At 43.1% G+C, this 23468-nt stretch overlaps 2 protein-coding genes across 8 annotated transcripts in view; both read right to left on the bottom strand.

Moving 5' to 3' along the window:
• The window catches only part of RAB9A (RAB9A, member RAS oncogene family), a 60188-nt gene extending 39370 nt beyond the window's left edge, over nucleotides 1-20818 (bottom strand). For 2 of the 5 annotated variants that reach the window (XM_081566440.1, XM_081566434.1), the window contains exons 1-4: nucleotides 20763-20818; nucleotides 17840-17946; nucleotides 2003-2139; nucleotides 1572-1611 (exon numbers count right to left, since the gene is read on the bottom strand). The gene's annotated coding sequence lies outside the window, so the exon portion shown is untranslated. The remainder of the gene's footprint in view (nucleotides 1-1571; nucleotides 1612-2002; nucleotides 2140-17839; nucleotides 17947-20762) is intronic. The other 3 variants (XM_081566436.1, XM_081566435.1, XM_081566437.1) reach the window with 2 other exon arrangements.
• On the bottom strand, nucleotides 9881-20818 carry TCEANC (transcription elongation factor A N-terminal and central domain containing). 3 transcript variants are annotated; one of them, XM_081566425.1, is made up of 3 exons: nucleotides 20763-20818; nucleotides 17840-17946; nucleotides 9881-11073 (listed from the first exon to the last, which is right to left on the bottom strand). In XM_081566425.1, the coding sequence occupies exon 3, from the start codon at nucleotides 11048-11050 to the stop codon at nucleotides 9908-9910; it is 1143 nt and encodes a 380-aa protein (XP_081422551.1). In that variant the 5' UTR covers nucleotides 11051-11073; nucleotides 17840-17946; nucleotides 20763-20818; the 3' UTR covers nucleotides 9881-9907. The 3 variants fall into 3 exon arrangements, with proteins under 3 accessions (XP_081422551.1, XP_081422552.1, XP_081422553.1); XM_081566426.1 differs by having other exon boundaries at nucleotides 9881-11262; XM_081566427.1 differs by lacking the exon at nucleotides 17840-17946.
• Nucleotides 20819-23468: the final 2650 nt, after the last annotated feature.

The following is a 23468-nucleotide window of genomic DNA, read 5'->3' on the forward strand; positions in this document are numbered from 1 at the left end:
CAGGGAGCTGGTGGGGTGCCTCCCAGAAGGCCCCTTTGAGGAAGACTGCCAGTATTTCTCCATATGTGTGATTAATTGGGATCCTAAAGGTTCAGAATGACTCACTGAGATAAATATCTGAAAGAGATTCTGTCTTTGCTTTCTTTCCTCACTCCACCCTTATTTGACTTTTATAAATAATACTTTTATTGAGGTATAATTCACAGACCATAGAATTCAACCATTTAAAGGGTATAATTCAGGGGGCTTCCCTAGTGGTCCCGTGGTTAAGACTCTGAGCTTCCAACTCAAGGGGTGTGGGTTCAATCACTGGTCAGGGAACTAAGACCCCACATGCCACAAGGCATGACCAAAAACCAAACATAAATGAAATAAAGGGTACAATTCAATGGTGTTCAGCATATTGGCGGAGTTGGGCAACCATCACCACAGTCAATTTTTGAACATTTTCGTCACCCCTCCAAAGAAACCCCCAAGTCCTTGAGCCACTAGCTCATGTAAAAATGATATCAAAATCCACTATGATGTTTGGAAACTTTCTGCTCAATCATTTGTGAGATTTCACAAAGCTGGCATGGGGGAGGTTAAAAGTCCATCTCCTGCATGAAAACACTGCAGAGATGGAAGTCGTCAGTCTAAGAAAACACTAAAGACCAGATCACATGGCCTGGTGGACTCAGAGATGCCAACACATGATCCACTAGGAGCTCCTTCCTGTTGGACATGGGTGAATGTCACTTGGGCTAACTCACACCATCCTAGGAACCCTTGGAAATATCTGAAGTTTTTGTTTCCACCCACAAAGGTGAAAGTAGCCAATTATGATCCTATTTTGATTATTTAAAAGCAACCGCTGGGAGCTCTCTCTGTTTATATACTGAATATATTCCAAAAAATATGAAGTTTTGGAACAGGCCCTGTTTTTATTTGCTTATTAATTAGAGCTGTAACTTTTCCATGGCTGTTTTAGATATTTTTTTTTAAATGCACGTCATCATATGAAAAAGATTAATGACTACTTAGAACCTACTTCTATTTGTACCTTGTTTGCATTTTAAAAGAAAGCAAGACTATGTAAGACAAATGTATTTTAATTCTATTTATTTTCAATGTCTAGCATGCACACCTGTAGTAATTTAACAAAGGATGTAAAACAGCTTGCCTCTCGTCATATATTAATAGTTTCCCTAGGTCATAAAGAAAGAGAATGAGAATATAAAGGCCACTATATTTTATAGGAAATGGTATTTGCAACTGAATTTATACAGTCTTCAAACTCATAAAAGACATATACATGTCCCTTTAAAGTGTTAGTCACTTAGTCATGTCCAACTCTTTGCAACCCCATGAACTGTAGCCCACCAGGCTCCTCTGTCCCTGGGATTCTCTAGGCAAGAATACTGGAGTGAGTTGTCATTCCCTTCTCCAGGGGATCTTCCCAACTTAGGGATCAAACCCAGATCTCCTGGATTGCTGGCAGATTCTCTATAGTCTGAGCCACCTAAACCTACTTGTTTTTGTATGTTGTTACTAAAATGTAAGTATCTTATACATAACTAATGAGAACCTACCATTTAGCACAGGGAACTCTACTCACTGGTCTGCGGTGACCTAAATGGGAAGGAAATCCAAAAAAGAGAGGAGACATATATATATATTTGTTGTTCAGTCGCTTATGGACTCTATGGGAGAGGGCGAGGGCAGGATAATATGGGAGAATGGCATTGAAGCATGTAAATTATCGTATGTGAAACAAATCGCCAGTCCAGGTTCGATGCGTGATACAGGGTGCTCGGGGCTGGTGCACCAGGATGACCCGGAGGGATGGGATGAGGAGGGAGGTGGGAGGGGGGTTCTGGAAGGGGAAAACATGTACACCCATGGTGGATTCATGTCAATGTATGGCAAAACAAATATAATATTGTAAAGTTAAAAAATAGATAAATAAACTAATTTAAAATTTAAAAAAAAAATCACTTTTCAGACAATCAGACTAAGGCACCTGGGTGTCACAAGAAGGTTCAAGAAGGTTCCCCTGTGTCAGAAGCACCAGCAACCACTGCCAAGCATTCCTAGGTGATCGCTCCACAGAAAGACTCGCAGCACTGTGCTGAGGTGACGGCTGCAAACCACACACTCCTGTCATTGGGAAAACGAACCACAATTGAAAAACAGTTGTACCTTGCATGCCTGGACGTTTCTGGAAGCAAACTGATATGCAAAAATTAAAAAAAAAAAAAAAAAACACCTGTTTTTTATGAATAGCCCTGGCTTTGTCTCTGTGTACCCTGGGCAAGTAATTTAATGTCTCTCAAACTCAGTTTTCTCATCTCTAAGTTGCTGGCTGGCTAGTTGTGAGGCTTAAATGAGATGCTATATATCAAGTGTCAGGATCTAGCAGGTCCAGTGATAGAACATCATCCTTGCTTCCTCTGCCTGGCTTACTTCCTCTCAAGATTTACCCTAGGGGTCACAGCCTCTTAAAGCCTTCCCTGACTCACCGGGTCCCTTGCACCTGTGCCTCTCTTACAGTTCTTGAAATATAAAATGACTGTGGCTACACCACCTGCATGTTGTGGGTCCTGAGGCCTAGGATGGCGTCTAGCTCATCTCTTTCCCCCTCAGCACCTGGCAGAGTATAAAGCAATGTCCAATCATTACTTTATAGCATTTCTAGTAAAGCTTAGTAACATCTCTGGAAACCTAATTTTAAATAAGAATGTAAATGAGACTATATGAAGTTATCATACTGTAAATGGGACTATATGAAGTTTTCATCAGCGGGACAACAGAAAGTTATCAATAATGGAAATGGGACTATATGAAGTTGTCAGATTTTGGGTTCTTCTGAAAGCAAGAAGGCACCTTTTACAATCAAGGTATTTACAATAAATACCTCTGAGGGATGAAAAAATATTTTAGGAAAATATTTACCATTTACTGGGAAGTTATAAATAACAAAGCAAATCTGACCTAAAAGATGAAGGCCCAGTCCTTGCAAAGACAGCGAGTGGAGCCCTGCTGGCTGCAGGCTTCCTGACTGGTGTTTAGAAATGGTAATCAGGAATGAAAGGAACCTCTCATCACAGGAAGTGCTCAGGGAAGAGACAGAGCTGCAATTGTATCCAATTTTTAATCTAAAAAAAAGCAGCATGGACAAAAGGAGAGTGATGTGTGAAATCCTATGAAGACACCCTGCTACAATCAAGTATAACACTGATGTTTATGTCCTGTGCGGGTATTCCCCACAACCAGGGCAAGCAGGATCCAAGCTATACTTGTGCTGAATTTCTGTGCTGTTTGTTATTTTTTTATTATAGGTCATAAGTTGGGAATTCAGGGTTGTGGTATTTTACAAAACATCCATTTCCAAAACTGCCGATGTAGGAAAGGGAAGAATTGTTTTTTCTCCTAACCATCTAGTTCTTGGCTGGGGCTCTGAAACAGAAGACAGATTAATAAAAAGAAAGTACACACGGTTGGGAAAACTGGACAGATACATGTAAACGAATGAAATTAGAACACCCCCTAACACCATACACAAAAATAAACTCAAAATGGATTAAAGACCTAAATGTAAGGCTGGATATTATAAAACTCTTATTAGAGGAAAACATAGGCATAACACACTTTGCCATAAATAGCAGGAAGATTGTTTTTGATCCATCTTCTAGAGTAACGAAAATAAAAACAAAAAATAAACACATGGGATGTAATTAAACTTAAAAGCTTTTGCACAGCAAAGGAAACCATAAATAAAATGAAAAGACAACTCTCGGAATGGGAGAAAATATTTGCAAATGAAGCAACCAACAAGGGCTTAATCTCCAAAATATACAAGCAGTTCATGCAGCTCAATATCAAAAATAATAAAAACAAGTCAATCAAAATCTACATAGACATTTCTCCAAAGAAGACATACAGATGGCCAAGAGGCACATGAAGAGATGCTCAATATCACTAATTATTACAAAAATGCAAATCAGAACTACAATGAAGTATCAATGGCCATCATTAAAAAAATGTACAAACAGTAAATGCTGGAGAGAATGTGGAGAAAAGGGAACCCTCCTACACTGTTACTGGGAATATAAACTGGTACAGACAGCCACTATGGAGAACAGTGTGGAGGTTCCTTAAAAAACTAAAAAACAGAGCTAGCATATGATCCAGCAATCCTGGGCATATATCCAGAGAAAACCATAATTTGAAAAGATACATGAACCACTATGCTCAAAACACTATTTACAATAGCTGAGACATGGAAACAACCTAAATACCCATCAACAGAGGAACGGATAAAGAATATGTGCTACATATATACAAAGGAGTATTAGTCATAAAGAGAATGAAATAATGCCATTTGTAGCAACATGGATGGACCTAGAGATTGTCAGACTAAGTGAAGTTAGTCAGACATGGAAAGAAAAATATATGATATTGCTTTTATGTGGAATATTTTTTTTAAAAAAGGCACAAATTAACTTATCTACAAAACAGAAACCGAGTTACAGATGGAGAAAACAAACTTGTGTTTACCAGGTGGTTAAGGGATGTGGGGGGAGGATAAATTGGGACGTGGGAATGAACACACACACACCACAGTATATGAAATAGATAACCAAGGGACCTACTGTGTACCACAGGGAACTCTACTCAATTGTCTGTAACGACCTATATGGGAAAAGAATCTAAAAAAGAGTAGATATATGTGTATGTATAATCGATCCACTTTGCTGTACACCTGTAACTAACACAACATTGTAAATTGACTATACTCCAATAAAAATTAAAGGAAAAAAAAAAGAAAGCACACACATTTCTGTAATATAAATTTTATCCAATCTGGGAGGCTTCATAAGGAACTAAAGACTCAAAGAAACGGTTACCCCTGAGTGTTTCAATACTAGGTCTGATGAAGGGTGGAAAGTCGTGGGAAATTTCAACTGGGGAAAACCCAGCAAGGACAGTTCCCTTCAGATTCCCTCCAGATTCCCTCCAGCATCGCTCCATCTGCAGAGAAAGGAATGCTCCTCTCCTCGGGTATGGGGGTGAGGGGCACCTCTAACCTGAGGGTCTTATGACCTGCCTCAGGGGAAGGGCAGAGACCTTCCTGCTCCTGCCATTTCCCAGATTCCTTCAGCTTAAAATATTCACTATGCCAAAGTGCCAGATGGGGTAGCATGTCCTCAACCCCATCACCGAGGTATCCATCAACTGTAAGGATGCAGGGAGTGCAGTCTTTGTGCACTCTTGCTAGAAACCAGTTAAATGACACTGGTGCCCCTGCCTCTGTCCTTGCTTCCCTCCTCATCTGACTTCACACAGCAGCCAGAGAGATGCTTCCTGAAGTCATTCAAATTGCATCACTACCCACCCTCAGCTACCCTGGCTTCCTATCAAGCTTGGCAAAAATTCCAAAGTCCTCATCATGACTCACCAGGGCCCTCATGGGCCTGACGTCTCCTGGATCCTTCATCCCCTTCTTCCTACTGTGCCTCAGCTCTGACGGACTCTGCCTGTGCCTTGTCTGTGTCAGACACCCTCCCATCCTGGGGTCTTTGGACTTGCTGTCCTTGTAAAAATGATTTTAACGGAAATGAGAGCTCCTTTACCCCATGAGCACCTTAAAAGAAAACCCCTTTCTTCTCAGGAGATAAGCATAGGATGTAAAGGAACTCTTATCTATACTTATAAAATGTAATGCTCTCTCATTGACTAAAAGAAAACAAAAATCGACTACTGTTTTCCTATCTATAGTTGCAACAGTCACTGACAAAGTTGATACAAAATGAGGAAGACAACTCAGATTTTTAGATCTCGGAGAATAAAGGAATTCCCATTTCAAGTGCTTCTATTTATCTCCACATTCAGTTTGCAAAATTCTGGTACAAATAAAAAACACCAAAATAAAAAACAAACAAAATCCTATCCCCTAAAACACACCCCAAAAGCCCCAAACCAAAAGACAAACCCTGACATGAACTAATCACGTGCGGGTTTCATGTGCTGTGTTCTTTTCTAACCACTGACTAGTTTTTAAGACCACTACAAGCAAGTCACATGAAACCACACTTGGTGAAACTTGAAGTTCTAGTTGGCTGTGCAGAGTTCTTCTTTAAAAGACTGTTACATCACAATAGGCAGTGCTAGGAAGCCTCCGGGAGAAAGATAGCAAAACAGAAGTCCTCCCAGAGGGCCTCAAGCTGCTTTCATGAAAACCATTTGAAAACACAAATATATTTGCTCTGTGTTCTGCACATTTGGGGGAATTCTGTCATGAGGCAGGTAAACTGTATAGTCCGTGAAGACTTCAGAACTCTGCCAAAGGGACTTAGGAGAGTAAAGAGAGAACTGGTGAAAATGTGTAGGTTTGGAGGTAACTTACAAACTATAGTGAAAATGATAAAAAGTAAAATTCTATGACCTTCTAAAAAAAAAATCAGCTGTAATCACACAGAAGGACTGTTGGTTCGACACTGTTTACAAAAGCCTCATGGAAGTGATTCCCTTTTCATTGAGGAGACAGACATTGGGAGATTCAAAGACGGAGGTAACGGACTTTCTCTGAGAGGTTAATGCCAGTTTTTACAAAAGCAGAATCGGAACTTCAGACCTGAAGGGGTTTGGAGCGTGCCACCCTCAAAATACAAGGGCAGAAGGATCATTGGAACTGAAAGCACATGAAAAAGAGGAAACACGGCTGAGCTTTCTGCCCTCCCCCAACTGCCTGAAAGCAGAACCTAAATTCCCCTTGTGAATTCCCTACAAGGGGATAACCACCCGATCCCTGGAGGCAGCATGGCACAGAGAGGAGTCTACACAAACCATACCAGATGACCCACATCGTCCATCAGTTCCCCAGCTAAAGGACCTTCCCACAGCCTGCTGCCCCTAAAAGCCTACAGCCATTTTCCTTGGTATTAGTTGGAATTTCACTGAAAGTTGTCATCTCTGCTCTCATGGCTCAGATGGTAAAGCATCTGCCTACAATGCGGGAGACCGGGGTTCGATCCCTGGGCTGGGAAGATCCCCTGGAGAAGGAAATGGCAACCCACTCCAGTACTCTTGCCAGGAAAATCCCATGGACGGAGGAGCCTGGCAGGCTACAGTCTATGGGGTCACAAAGAGTTGGACACGACCGAGTGACTTCACTTTTTTATCCTGCTCTACAAATGGACTGTTCTTTCTTAAAATGTTGTCTACGCCCAAGTTCTAAACATCCCTTTGAGTTCCTCATCACTGAGTTTCTCCTGCAGGTATAGGTGCTGCACATGTAAATAAACTTGACTTTTCTCTTGTTCATCTATCTGTCTTTCAGCATTTCTAATTTGCAGGGTCCCAGCTACAGAGTCTAGGGTTTTTTGTTTTTTTTTTTACTCCCCTACATATCTAAACACATGCCCTTGAGAACATGAAGACTCCCTAACATCAGTAACCAAATGTCCTAAAGAGTTTATGTACCCTGGAGAAATTGTGTGGAGGAAAAACAATGCATGACTCCTATGACTGAGCAAGAGGGCTGGAAACAAAATTCTAACTGGAATTAATAGGGTAACTTTCAGGGCTCAAGGGAGACCTATAAAGTGGAAAGAGAAAAGAGAATGGAAAACAACAAAGCTTCCGTCCCCCAGTGTGAGAGCTTGAAGACACTATTCGTTTAGTCCCACATCTCCAGGGCTGTATTTCTCAGGAGTCACTACTGAAGCCATCTCAGACAGGGAATTGGAAGGAAGAAAATGTAGCCACAGTTCAAGTGTGACTATTTACGGTTGTGTTGCTGAGGTGAGCCACAGGACCTCTGTGGACATTTCCTCAACTGTGAAGTGTACAAACTAACACCCCTTGTTTCACAGTCAAGTGCAAGCCTTTGGAACTGACTGCATCTTCAAGTAACTTGAGGAAAGAAAACAGAAATGTTGATGCTGGGGCTGCATCCCCATAGTAAAAAGTCAAAGTGTTAGTCGCTCAGTCATGTCCGACTCTTTGTGACCCCATAGACTGTAGCCCGCCAGGCTCCCCGTCCATAGGATTCTCCAGGTGAGAATACTGGAATGGGTTGCCATTTCCTCCTCTACGCATTCCACAGATCCAGATGTAATTGTCCAGGGGTGGGGGGTGGTCAAACTACCCCCCACAAAGCACAAAGAATGCTCAAACTACCACACAATTGCACTCATCTCACACACTAGTAATGCTCAAAATTCTCCAAGCCAGGCTTCAACAATACATGAACCGTGAACTTCCAGATGTTCCAGGTGGTTTTAGAAAAGGCAGAGGAATCAGAGATCAAATTGCCAACATCCACTGGATCATCAAAAAAGAGAGTTCCGGAAAAACATCTATTTCTGCTTTATTGACTATACCAAAACTTTTGACTGTGTAGATTACAATAAACTCTGGAAAATTCTGAAAGAGATGGGAATACCAGACCACTTGACCTGCCTCTTGAGAAATCTGTATGCAGGTCAGGAAGCAACAGTTAGAACTGGACATGGAACAGACTGGTTCCAAACAGGAAAAGGAGTACGTCAAGGCTGTATATTGTCACCCTGCTTATTTAACTTATATGCAGAGTACATCATGAGAAACGCTGGGCTGGAGGAAGCACAAGCTGGAATCAAGATTGCCGGGAGAAGTATCAATAACCTCAGATATGCAGATGACACCACCCTTATGGCAGAAAGTGAAGAGGAACTAAAGAGCCTCTTGATGAAAGTGAAAGAAGAGAGTGAAAAAGCTGGCTTAAAACTCAATGTTCAGAAAACTAAGATCATGGCATCTGGTCCCATTACTTCATGGGGAATAGATGGGGCAATAGTGGCAGATTTTATTTTGGAGGGCTCCAAAATCACGGCAGATGGTGACTGCAGCCATGAAATTTTTTTTAATTAATTATTTTATTTTATTTTTGGCTGTGATGGGTCTTCGTTGCTGCACATGGGCTTTCTCTAGTTTTTGGCCTTCTCATTGCGGTGGCTTCTCTCATTGTGAAGCACAGGCTCTAGGCTCTTGGGCTTCAGCAGTTGTGGCTCTTGGGTTTTAGAGCTCGGGCTCAGTACTTGTGGTGCATAGGCTTAGTTGTCCCGAGTCATGTGGAATCTTCCCGGATCAGGGATTGAACCCATGTTCCCTGCAATGCAAGGTGGATTCTTAAACCACTGGACCACCAGGGAAGTCCTTCAGCCATGAAATTTAAAGACGCTTAGCTTACTCCTTGGAAGGAAAGTTATGACCAACCTAGACAGCATATTAACAAGCAGAGACATTATTTTGCCAACAAAGGTCCGTCTAGTCAAGGCTATGGTTTTTCCAGTGGTCATGTATGGATGTGAGTTGGTCTATAAAGAAAGCTGAGCACTGAGGAATTGATGCTTTTGAACTGTGGTGTTGGAGGAGACTCTTGAGAGTCCCTTGGACTGAAAGGAGATACAACCAGTCCATCCTAAAGGAGATCAGTCCTGGGTGTTCATTGGAAAGACTGATGCTGAAGCTGAAACTCCAATACTTTGGTCACCTGATGCGAAGAGCTGACTCATTGGAAAAGACCCTGCTGCTGGGAAAGATTGAAGGCGGGAGGAGAAGGGGACAACAGAGGATGAGATGGTTGGATGGCATCACCGACTCAATGGACATGAGTTTAAGTAAACTCCGGGAGTTGGTGATGGACAGGGAGGCCTGGTGTGCTGCAGTCCACGGGGTCACAAAAAGTCAGACATGACTGAGCAACTGAACTGAACTGAATCACTTTGCCATACACTTGAAAGTAATAAAACATTATAAATTAACTCTACCTCAATTAAAAAAAGAATGGTGTGTACAAGATTTAAAAGACAAGCATAAAAAGGTGGTACAAATAAAAGATATCACTTCAGTTATCTGTTGTTAAAAGACCATTTATTTATAATCACAAGCACACCCACTTGTTATGATACCACTGCTCCCCACACTCATTGCAGATGACATAGGTCATCATTTCTTCATCTGGACTTGAATTCCGCACCCAACTGGGAAGGAAGAGTGTCCCTCTGGGGATGACAGTGACCTGGCAGTTGAATTTCTCGCAGCGCTTGCATTTTATTTTCCTGGTTGGCGTGCCCTCCACCGCTTGGGGCAGGTAATGTTCCTGTAAGGCAGATTTCGTGTAGGAGGCTCTCAACTGCTTCAGTTCCTGGCTGGCCATCTCCATGGCGGTCATTTCGGCAAATTCTCTCGGAGACATGGTCCCAGAGAGCAAGTTCTGCTGTAAGTGAGCATTGTGGGGGTTCTTCAGATTGGCCACTTTGCTGCGGATGCACATTTTGTATTTTTTGAGGTTCTTGGGGTGAAGGGCAAAAATGTGCACTTCGATTTCTTGTGCAAAGTTGCGCCACACGTGGGCTCCGGGCTGGCCTGGGGAGGAAGCAGTTAGAGCTTCATACAGCAGCTCTGTGCATCTGGCTCTCACAGGCACTGTGGGGTCCAGCTGCCCGATCACTGCCAGGTTGGTGGATTTCGATTTAGGGTCCCGGGCACTGAGAGGCACTGCCTTAGGCTCCACTCTGCCACAGCTATCTTCTGGCACGATCGTTTCAACGGCTTCCACCACATCTTGGGATGTGAACAGAGAATTACACCTGGAGCTGCCCCGTACCTCCTCCTCCTGATTTGGGTCAGGAGGAAGTCCTCGATTTTCTTCTTGATTTCCAACCAGAGGAAATTGTTTAGGGCTGCCCTCTGGCTTGCAGAGAGTATCCTTATACAGCACTTTCCATTCTGACAGCAAACGCTTGGCTTTCTGCTTCAAAGCCACTGTGGGGGAGTTTTTGAGGACTCTGTACACCGCCCTGACCAACCCCGTCTCCTGAAGGTGCTCTGGAGTCACATGCAGAGTTTCCAGCACAGTGAGGTGATGGCCGAGATCCTCAAAATTCCTTTGAGACATCAGCTGCTCGATAAGGGAAATTCTGGCTGCTATCTGGTTCTTGTCAGACATTGTTAGAGCTGCCAAGAAAAAAGGGCTTTGCGTGTTCGCAAGCTTGCGTTTGCCGGGCGCAGCTCCCTCATACATGCACCGTGCTCTCTGCCAGTTACCTAGGCAGAGAAAAAGAAGAAGAAAGTTGCTCAGTCCTGTCCAGCTCTTTGCAACCCCATAGGCTATACAGTCCATGCAGTTCTCCAGGCCAGAATACTTGAGTGGGTAGCCATTCCTTTCTCCAGGGGATCTTCCCAAGCCAGGGATGGAACCCAAGTCTTCCGCATTGCAGGCGGATTCTTTACCATCTGAGCCAGGCAGAGAAAGAGGTAATAAAAGTGGGTGTGACATGTTAGAAAATGCAATGTAAACAGCCTCTGCATTAACAATTGCTTAAAGGAGTCTTGCTGACAGAGCTGTAGTAACTTTCCCATCTCTACTTTTACAAATGAATGCCCTTTCCAGATCAAGATTAGTCAACTCCTGTGTGTGGAATTTGGTGGTTATGTTGGGAATGAAAACATGCCAGTGTCAGTGTCCATGGGGAAAGGCTGAGGAGGCCGGACTCTTTTCCCATGTTCAGCTATTTCAACTGAACTCCTTGCTGATTTTATAGTTTTCTTTTTAATATATAGCTTTTATTGGCGGTACTGTGGCTTGTGGGATCTTAGTTCTCCAATCAGGGGCTGAACCTAAATTCTTAAAGAGATGGGAATACAAGACCACTTGACCTGCCTCTTGAGAAATCTGTATGCAGGTCAGGGAGCAACAGTTAGAACTGGACATGGAACAACAGACTGGTTCCAAATCAGGAAAGGAGTATGTCAAGGCTGTATATTGTCACCCTGCTTATTTAACTTATATGCAGAGTACATCATGAGAAACGCTGGACTGGATGAGCTGGAATCAAGATTGCCGGGAGAAATATCAATAACCTCAGATATGCAGATGACACCACCCTTATGGCAGAAAGCAAAGAACTAAAGAGCCTCTTGAAAGTGAAAGAGGAAAGTGAAAAAGTTGGCTTAAAACTCAACATTCAGAAAACTAAGATCATGGCATCTGGTCCGATCACTTAATGGCAAACAGATGGGGAAACAGTGGCAGACTTTATTTTGGGGGGTTCCAAAATCACTGCAGATGGTGACTGCAGCCATGAAATTAAAAGATGCTTGCTCTTTGGAAGAAAAGTTATGACCAACCTCGACAGCATATTAAAAAGCAGAGACATTACTTTGCCAACAAAGGTCCATCTAGTCAAGGCTATGGTTTTTCCAGTAATCATGTATGGATGTGAGAATTGGACTATAAAGATAGCTGAGCACCAAAGAATTGATGCTTTTGAACTGTGGTGTTGGAGAAGACTCTTGAGAGTCCCTTGGACTGAAAGCAGATCAAACCAGTCCATCCTAAAGGAGATCAGTCCTGGGTGTTCATTGGAAGGACTGATGCTGAAGCTGAAACCCCAATGCTTTGGCCACCTGATGGGAAGAGCTGACTCATTGGAAAAGACCCTGCTGCTGGGAAAGATTGAAGGCGGGAGGAGAAGGGGACGACAGAGGATGAGATGGCTGGATGGCAACACCGACTCAATGGACTTGAGTTTGAGTAAACTCCAGGAGTTGGTGATGGACAGGAGTTGGTGATGGAGAGGGAGGGCTGGCGTGCTGCAGTCCATGGGGTTGCAGAGTCGGACACAACTGATCGACTGAACTGACTGACTGTGGCTTGTGGGATCTTAGTTCTCTGATCAGGGGCTGAACCTGGGTTCCCTGGAGTAGAAGCATGGAGTTCTAACTGCTGGACTGCCAGGGAATTCCCTGATTTTATAGTCTTGAAGTAGGACTTTTCTGAATATAAAAGCATGAAAAACAGAGCCAAAATCAGATGCTGTTCAGAAGTCCCAAGGAATCTACAGAAATGATGAAACACCACAGGTTGGAAGACAGCTGGATGCAGGTGAGATGGGCCCCAACAGTCACCAGGCCACACGGTGCTGACATCTAAGTCTTCTGAACATCAGGGTCAAGGTTCTGACTCTCAATCCAGAGGATTTAGGACTTTGGACTGACGGGTCCCTAGGCCAGAGTTTCATTCTATTAACTTCCCTCCCCCCCACTTTTAGGTGTAAAAAGCTGGTTACGTTTGTGTGAACCTCATCCCAAGGAAGCAAAAGTTCACTTTATCTAACCTGTTTCTTTCACTTCACCTAATGCACACAACCTTGCCTACAAAATACCCTTGGATCTGTATCTGCCTGTTTGGTCTAAATGTGAACATAAGCATTTTGATGGCAGGGATATCATCTTTTCAAGACTCCATGGACTCTTGTTTTGTAGCATGTGATATTAAGTAACAATCACCAAAAACACACAGGCTCACAACACTGAAGTGATTATAGAGATAGTTAATGCAGTCTTCCTAGATACCATCTGACAAGTGCTGTAAAGTTTAAGGTCCTTTTAGTCAGCAATTCTATTTCTAAAAAATTTACTTTAAGGACATGAGAGATGTAGAGGCTGTTTTTGTAAGAATTTTCTGCAAACTTAGAAGAAACAATGGGGTTCCAAATGGTTAGGCTTGCACACAAACATTCACAGCAGCATTGCTCGTAACAGACAAAAAGTGGAAACAACCCAAATGTCTATCAACTGAGGAATCGAGAAACAAACCATAATATTTCCATACAGTGGGATGTTGTCGGTAAAATGGAATTCTGATACAGACAACATGGATGAGCCTTCAAAGCTTTATGCTAAATTGAAGACACAAAAGACCACATATTGTATGATTTCATTTACATGAGATGTCTGGAATACACAAATCTAGAAACAGAATGTAAATTCATGGTGGACGAGGGCTGGGATGGAGGGAATCGGGGAACCAGTGGGGTGGAATGAAGAGGTGGTGGCTATTAATGGGTACACAGCTTTTCTTGAGGGAGGTACAAATTCTTCTCTCAAATTGACTGTGGTAACTGTTGCACAGCTATGAATATGATTTTAAAAAACCCCACTAAACTGTACACTTAAACTAGGTGAACTTATGGTACAAAAAGTATATCTGAACAAAGCTGTTATTTAAAAACAACATCAAGGGAATGGCTTGGCGGTCCAGTGGTTATGACTCAGTAGTCTCACTGCTGAGGGCCCGGGTTCAATCCCTGTTTGGGGGACCAAGATCCCATAAGCTGTGCAGTGTGATCAAAAAAAAAAAGCTAAAAATCAATAAAAATAAAACAACATCTAAAGTCCATTTATTTTTATCTTTAATATTTTTTTCTGGTCATGCTGCTCTGCTTGTGGGATCTAAAGTTGATCCAAATTTGTTTAAAAATCACATGTGAAGAGAAAAGGCTGAAAATAGATACAAAAAATTTCTGACAGTGTTTTCTGAATGGCAAGATCTTAAGTGATTTTTGTTCTTTTACTCTTTTTTATATTTTCTATTGATGTATACATATGCACTGTTTTCCTAATCAGAAAAGTTATGGGTCTATTACAATTTGATGATAAACCCTGTATGTTCCAGAGATTTGCCTACTGAAAAATGACATGGTACATGGATCACCCCAGTCCTACTGCCCTTTGGAATCAGGACACTAGAAGGGAAGCGCCTCACCTCACCTGCGACTCTGCATTCATATCAGCTCTCACCTTCCTCAGAAGCCCACTGCTGCACTGGAAATAGTTCCGTCTCCCCTCAAACCTGATCCCCAAATATGAACAGCTGATCACCTACAGCTACAACTCTGAGGTTCCTACTGGTTTTTCCCCATTGCATAGCGCACATGATCAAGGTTCTGGGTCTTGTATTTTTACCACCTGGTGGTCTTTTTTATTATTCTTTTTTAAAGTCAGTTAACAAGAACTCAATGGGCCACTGATTCTGGATTGTAAGCGGTATTCTCTAATTATCGAGAACTGGTACTTCAAGATCATTGTTTTTCTTTTCTGAATTCCATTTCTTTTTTTGAATGATCAGAATGAAGGTTTATGTATTGATTAATTTTTTTGTACATAAAGTTGTATTGGAACACAATCCTACCCATTTACTTATATATCGTTCCTTTTAAAATTTTATTGTAGTTGATTTACAATGTTGTGTTAATTTCTGCTGTATAACAAAGTGATTCAGTTATACATAAATATTCTTTTTCATATTCTTTTCCATGATGGCTTATCACAGGATATTGAATATAGTTCCCTGGGCTCTACAGTAAGACCTTGTTGTCTATCCATCTGTATATAACAGTTTGCATCTGCTAATTCCAAACTCCCAATCCTTCCCTCCCTCACCCGGTCCTCTTGGCAACCCCAGTCTGTTCTCTATGTCTGTGAGCCTGTTTCTGTTTCATAGATAGGTTCATTTGTGTTATATTTTAGATTCCATATATAAGTGATATCATATAGTATTTGTTTTTCTCTTTCTGACTTATTCACTTAGTATGATAATCTCTAGGTCCATCCATGTTGCTGTAAATGTCATTATTTCATTGAAATCCACTGCAACAGTAAAAAGGGTCTTCTTAAGAATCAAAGGCTCAGTCAACAAAGAACAGGCAAGACAGCACAGAAAAATTAAAAATACATATCCTCACTTGCTGACTACTGCTCTCAGCACTGTCTGCTTGAGATCTCCAGACCTGGAGGAAGTCAAGCAAGGGAGTCACAATGGTCAGGTCACAAGGAGCTCAGGGCACTTGAACCCTCCCCCATATGTGGGAACGTTTCCTAACAAGGACTCCGTCTCCTCACGTTCTACACTCATTCTCTATGCATCGTTACCTAAGAAAGCAGGATTGAACTGGGCTGGATGTCAGCAAGGGGGTTAATAAGACACTGGTCTAGAGTTCCCCCAAGGAGGTTAGGCAATCTTTAACTCAGGTCGAATTTCTCAATGAAAGGTCAGAGCTTTAAGGAGATTCTGAAGGCAAAGTTAATTGTAGCTTCAGAGCTTCAGGGAGATGGAAGCACTGTTTGTTGAAACTTTTTCTTTACTCATGGCAATCTGCTGAATTTAAAGGTTTCATATATATAAGCACTCTGATCTTCATTTCATAACCCTTTTATTTACTGTTCCTCTACATTTAAAAATTTTTAATTGTGGTAAAATACACATATAATTTATCATCTTAACCATTTTGACATGAATGGTTCATTAAGTACATTGACACTGTTGTGCAACCAGCTTTTGGAATGCTAGTTGTCTTGCAAAACAAACTTTGCATCTATTCAACAGCTCTCCACTTCTTTCTCCCCTGCATTCCCTAGTAACCATCATTCTGTCTGTCTCTGAGTTTGACTACTTTAGATACCTCATATAAGTGGAATCATACAGTATCTGCTTTTTTGTGTTGGGCTTATTTCACACAGCACAATGCTCTCAAGGTTCATCCACATCGGAGTGTCTGTCAGAATTTCCCTCCTTTCAAGGCTAGATAATATTCCACTGGACAGGTAGACCACATTGTTTATCCATCCATCCGCTGATGGACACTTGAATTGCTTCCACCTTTTGGCTCCTGTCAATAATGCTGCCATGAACATGAATGCATAAATATCTTTCTGCTTTCAATTCTGTCGGGTATTTACCCAAAAGTGGGGTTGCTGGATCATATAGGCATTCTATTTTTAATTTTTTGAGAAACTGCCATATATATATATATATTTTTTTTTTTTTTTGAGGAGAAAGTGGCTTTATTACTTTGCCAGGCAAACAGGGAACACAGTAGGCTAGTACCTCAAGAACTGTGCCCCTCTCTTCCATATTTTCTGCAGCATTTCAATGATGTCAAACTTTCTATTCTCCCTGTGGGATGGTCATGTGGATAGAAAGCAATTTATTGCCTTAGGAGGCTATAGTATGTAAGCAACCGGGATACAAAATTTTGAGAACTGTCATAAAAAGATGAAGTAGGCTGTGTGTCCAGTTTAGAGTTCCACACAGTTCACTGAATAAATATCTGTTATGTATCTCGCACACGATAGATGCTGAACCTAACAAGATACTCTCTGCCATAAAGGAGCTGACAGCCCAGCGGAATACAGACAAGAAACTGGCAAATACAAAGACAGACACCTCTGCTAAGGGGCACACGTAGGAGGAATACACAAACCAAACCTGTACTTCCTGCTATCTGGCCGCTCCAGTTCTTCACTGCTTTCACTCTACTCACGACATTTTGTTAGAGGGATCATCTTCTAGTAGAGATTTCAGCAAAAGGTCCCCTCCTTTTCTCGCTTAAGGCCCTTCAGAGGTTCCCCTCTGCTCTCAGGATAGAGCCCAAGGTCCCTGGCCAGTAATGGAAAGCCCCTTTCCAGCCTCCTTTGTGATCTCACTGAATCACTGGCAGGCACTGCCCATCCCTCAGCTCAATGCTTTTGCTCCACTGGCCTCCTGAGCCTGTGTGTCTCTCACCAGGAGTGGTTCTCACCCCTGCCTGCCAAGCCGTGTCATCTGGAGAACTTACACAGCCAAAACAAAAACAATGCCAGGGCCTCACCCCAGACAGAATGAATTTGAATCTCTGCGGGCAGGCCTGGGCACGTTTCAGCTCTCCAGGTGACTGTGATCTAAACCAAAGCCATCAGCACAGCCCCAAACACACAGGCACAATCCCTCTCCCGCAGCAGGACCGACCCGGCTCGTGGGCCTCCCCCCAAAGGCAGTTCCCGACCCACTCCTGGGCTGAATGCACACCATCTCTCCAACTTCACATTCTGCTGGAGGGAGCCTCATTAAATTGTGAAATGTTTTGTAAAAAAAAAAAAAACCTGCTGTGCACAACTCGCCTGAAAACCTTCTCTACAAATTCCAACCAGTGACTGCAACGTTTTCAGCATCACTGTGTACCCAATTCCCTGCATTCATTCCTGCACTTACCTCCTAACAGTGGAAAGCAGTGCACGTGGAGTAGGTCTGTGTGCTACAGACGCTCATCTCCATCCTCACAGGTATAGGGCTTACCGCCATCTTACAGATGAGGAAACCTGTTAAGAACATCAAATATTTGTACATTTTTTTTCCCATGGTGCATATCACACTAAAGAGGAGAGTGAAAAAGCTGGCTTAGAACTCAACACTCAAAAAACGAAGTTCATGGCATCCGGTCCCATCACTTCATGGCAAATAGATGGGTAAGCAATGGAAATAGTAAGACATTTTATTTTCTTGGGCTCCAAAATCACTGTGGATGGTGACTACAGTCATGAAATTAAAATACACTTGCTCCTTGGAAGAAAAGCTATGACAAACCTAGACAGGATATTAAAAAGCAAAGACATTACTTTGCCAACCAAGGTCCATCTAGTCAAAGCTATGGTTTTTCCAGTAGTCACGTATGGATGTGAGAGTTGGACCATAAAGAAAGCTGAGTGCTGAAGAACTGATACTTTTGAACTGTGGCATTGGAGAAGATTCTTGAGAGTCCCTTGGACTGCAATGAAATCAAACCAGTCAATCCTAAAGGAAATCAATCCTGAATATTCATTGGAAGGACTGATGCTGAAGCTGAAACTCCAATACTTTGGCTACCCGATGCAAAGAATTGACTCATTGGAAAAGACCCTGATGCTGGGAAAGACTGAAGGCAGGAGAAGGGGACGACACAGGATGAGATGGTTGGATGGCATCACCGACTCGATGGACATGAGTTTGAGCAAGCTCTGGGAGTTGATGATGGACAGGGAGGGATGGCGTGCTGCAGTCCATGGGGTCACAAAGAGTCAGACACGACTGAGCGACTGAACTGAACTGAATCACACTAAGTAATTTTTTTCTTGTCTGCTTTCCCTACAAGACCACAGAAGAATGATGTCTGTTTCATTCACTGATAGACATCTGGCAAACACCTGGCCAGGGCTCACTATTACTCAACAAATTCTCCCCTCTCTGCTTGTGAGCATCATCCTTTGCACCACAGACTGGCTTGCTTGTACCCACTGAGCCTAAGCCCCTCAGCTTCTTCCATGGGAAACCAACCTTATCTCAATTTTAGTTCAGAAAATCATTTAAAAATATTCTAGTTTAAAAAAAAAAAAAGCAGCAGCACAGTGCCTCCTGTGGGCTAATCAGCTGGACCCCAGGAGTCAAGTCATTTGGGGATAAGGAAGGACTAGAAGGTACTGTTTCCAGAAGTATGTTGAGTATGTTGGGGATGCAGGGAGAATGCAACATCGTAGGATTAATATGAGAATTAAAAGGGATAGTCCTTACAAAGTCCTTGGAACTATGTCATACACTAAGCCAAACTGAGGATTATACAGCAATGAAGAGGAATAATATATATTCATTATATATACAACGAAGAGGCTTACATGTATCTACCATACCTGACATTGTTCTAGAGCAGAGGTTCAGCAAACTTTTTCTATAAAAGGCCAGATGGTAAATACTTTAGGCTTTGTAGTCCATCCAGCTTCTGTATGGACTACTCAGCTCCACTGTTTTTATAGCAGAAACAGCAGCCACAGACAATAAATATTGTGTTAGTGGGTGGTTCAGACGGTAAAGAATCTGCCTGCAATGCGGGAGACCCGGGTTCAATCCCTAGGTCAAGAAGATTCCCCAGAGAAGGAAATGGCAACCCACTTCACTATTCTTGCCTAGAGAATTTCATGGACAGAAGAGCCTGGTGGGCTACAGTCCATGGGGTCCCAAAGAGTCAGACACACCAGCCACAGACAATATATAAATGAACGGATATGGCTTTGCTACAATAAATCTCTTTTTCAAAGACTGAAAGGCTGGATTTGGTTGCAGGAAGTGCTGTCCAACAGCAGTATAACAGCAAGCCAGACAAAGAATTTAAAAATCTCTAGTGGCCACAGAAAAAAATATAAACAAGTGAAATTAGTACTACATTTTATTTAACCCAGTGTATCCCAAACACTGCCATTTCAAGACGTTGACTGATATAAACAAATTGAGATAGTTTGCATTCTCTTTTTCATACTATTTCTCCAAAATTCGCCATTTTACACTTAATGCACACCTCAGTTCGGACTAGGCACATTTCAGGTGGCTACCATACTGGACAAATCTAGAGCATATGCTAGAACCGATAATGCTAAGATACACACCTATACCCCTAGCTACTCAATACATATCAAAAACAGAGTTTATACAGTGCCCGAAGTATCTGTTGAAGTATATGTTGAACGCATACAAAACCTTGTTTATATTAACTGATGTTACAGGTATATGCAGAAAGTGCACACATCTGCTGTAAAAGCTAACAACAGATCAAAGAGAAATTTCCAAAAGCTGGTAACAAATCAGCAATAACCTAGATCAGTTTAGACCTAAGATCTAAAGAGAAAATCTAAATTTCTAGCCACAACCTAGGTACACCTCTCTGGCTATACAGGCAACCCTTCCTCTATGGTGAGAAATTATGCTGTCAGGACCGTCGCAGTTTCTGAAGTGACACAATACTGCTCTAGCGCCCTTCTGCTTTATGACGACCAGTAGCAAATGTGCAGTGAGCGGAAGGGACGAGGGGAAGGGGCTGGCACAAGGGCCCACTCTGGCCCGGGTTCGGGTTCCAGTGGGTGGGGTGGAGCGACAAGCAAAGTCTGCCGCAAGACTTCCAAGGGTGACAGCCTGGCACCCAGCACGCAGGGAACGGCGGCCCCGAGGGCTCTACCCACGCTCGGCTGGAGCAGAGGGGAAGGCGAAAGCACGTCCGGGTCTACCGGCCCCGGCAACACCGAGAGCCTCCCCGAGCGGGGTGGGCTTCCACTGGGAACAGTGGGTCGCCTGTCTGCAGCCAAAGAGACACTGGCAAAACCTGAACACCGCTCACCGAGAAGCACGGGCGAAACCCGGAAGTCCTCGGCGTCCTCGGCGTCCTCGGCGTCCAGAGAGGACTTCCGGTCCCAGGGCGGGACCACGAAAGCTCAACCAATCCATCCCGCAGACTGGAGAACAAGGCCCGGGGCACAACGCATGCGTGCTAGGAAAGTGGCGTCTGCGCAGAGCGGTCGCCGGCACAAGGCCGGCCCCACCCCCACCCCCCAGCCTACGCAGCTCCCAAATGCGGGTCCTGGTCTGGGGCCGGCAATCTGCAGCCGGCCACGAATTGAAAAAATAAAACATAAAAATAAACAAACAGCCCCACTGTTACTTTTGAGCATCGAAGTTTGTTGAACTACCCTTTCTGTTTCTCGTCAAGACAGTGCTCGGCTAAATGTTGACAACACTTAGGACGAAAATGAATTTACTTAACGCAGTAATTAATTCAACAAGTACTTATTGCACCCCTCGCATGCATCAGTTGATATGAAAGCAGAAGACATTCATTAAGGAGCCTTGTGCATGCTGCATGTCCCACCTGTACACATTCTTTCCCTGCTAGGGTCCCGTAAAGACACCCTGATGGTAGGACTAGAGAAAGTGGCAGCCTTCTTTGCTGATCCCTTACTCTAGGGTAACTTGGGGGAAGGTTCAAGGAAGCAGAGTGACTGTATGATTGAGCCACGTGATAACACCTTACCTAGAAGGAGGGAAGACAGGACCAGGACTAACGCTGTAATCAGTAATGCAGGAGCAGCGACTCCGTCTTAAAAACTTGAAACAGTGCAGATTTATCCTAGATGTAATCTAAGAGACTAGCTTCAAAAGGCGATTGCTATGAAATTGTTTCCAGCACAAGAAAAAAGTGAGACACCGATTAATCTAATTTATTGAACAGCCCCGGCTCTGTAGGGTGTAAGTAAGAAGAAACTAAATTTTTTCTCACCACTGCCTTGAAACACACTCTGTTGGCTCTCTTCCTGCATCTTGGCTGCTCTAGGGCTGGAGCTTGAGGCTTGAGAAAATCCCACAGATTTTCTTTTCCTTCCAGTTTTATTGACATATAATTGACGTGCAGCACTATATAAGTTTGGGCTTCCCGTGTGGCTCAGCTGGTAAAGAATCCGCCTGCAGTGTGGGAGACCTGGGTTCGATCCCTGGGTTGGGAAGATCTCCTGGAAAAGGGAAAGGCTATCCACTGCAGTATTCTGGCCTGGAGAATTCCATGGACTGTATAGTCCATGCGGTCACAAAGAGTTGGACACGACTGAGCAACTTTCACTTTCACTGTATAAGTTTAAAATGTACAGTATAATGATTTGACTTATATACATCATGAAATGATGACCACAGTATGTTTAGTGAACATCCATCATCTCATATAAATATAAAAGAAAAAAATTGTTTTCCTTGTGATGAAAGCTCCCAGGATTTACTATGAACAACTTTCATATTCAACATACAGTGATTGTTAATTATCTTTATCATGTTGTACATTATAACCCTACTGCTGCTGCTGCTGCTGCTAAGTTGCTTCAATCGTGTCCGACTCTGCGTGACCCCGTGGACTGCAGCCTACCAGGCTCCTCCATCCATGGGATTTTCCAGGCAAGAGTACTGGAGTGGGGTGATAACACTACTACTAACTTGTAACTGGAGGTTTGTGTCTTTTGACTACCTCCATCCAATTTCCCTTCCCCTTCCCTCCCCATAGATTTTTCTAGTCACTTTCAGTATAAAGAAACAATTTTAAGTTGTTAAAAAGTCCATTCTAATCAGACCTTTGATTACTTAACCAATTCAAAGCACCAATGCTCCCTCAGTTCAGGTGTGATCTGTAACTCGGTGGACCAGCAAAGGACACATGTATCTACCCCTTCACTATCCTTCTTGTACCTTTCTTGGCTTTCTGCACTATTTTCTGGTCTCTCCAGGATAAGGACAGGAAGAAGGAGGGGTAAAAAGTTTTATCTGATTAGTATTGTGGATTGAATGGTGCTCCACTTCCCCCAGAAAGATATATTAACTTCCTAGCACTGGAACCTATGAATGTCACCTTATTTTTTTTAAGGGGGGGGCTCTTTATAGATATAATTAAGTTAAAGATCTTGAGATAAGATCATCTCGGATGACCTGGGTGGACCCTAACCCCAGTGATGAGTATCCTTAGAAAAGACAGAAGAGAAGACTCAGAGACAGAGGAGAAGCCATTGACAATCAAGGTGGGCATCAGGGTGATGCAACCACAGCCAAGAGACTGCTAGAGCCACCAGAAGCCACAAGAAGCAAGGAAGGATTCTCCCCAGAGGTTTTTGGAGGAGCATGGTCCTGCCAACACTTTGAGGTTGAACTTGTAGCTCCAGAACTGAGAGAATAGATTTCCGTTGTTCGAAGCCACCCAGTTTTTTATGGCAGCCACAGGAAACTAATTAATGATGGTGTTACCTGGTATCAGAGCACTCCGGATGCTGATACTCAAAGGCTGCCTCTTTTGTGTGCTCACTTTGGGGATATTTTTTGGAGACCTCCCCACCCCCTTGCTGGGGGGCCCCTCCTCACCCATTCTCTGGTTCAAGTGGTACAGTGGTTGACCACCAGCTCCTATATTTAGTGGCATGTTTCACCCAGCCTTCTATTGAGTCAGGCCACCTGCAGAGAGGCCTCTTAGGTGAGGTCCTTCCAGAACAACCCAGCTGCTTGCTTGCTATGCACTTAG

This window comes from Giraffa tippelskirchi, chromosome X, assembly GCF_054371585.1.
Source record: "Giraffa tippelskirchi isolate mGirTip1 chromosome X, T2T-mGirTip1v1.2.pri, whole genome shotgun sequence".
NCBI classification, from domain to species: Eukaryota; Metazoa; Chordata; class Mammalia; order Artiodactyla; family Giraffidae; genus Giraffa; species Giraffa tippelskirchi.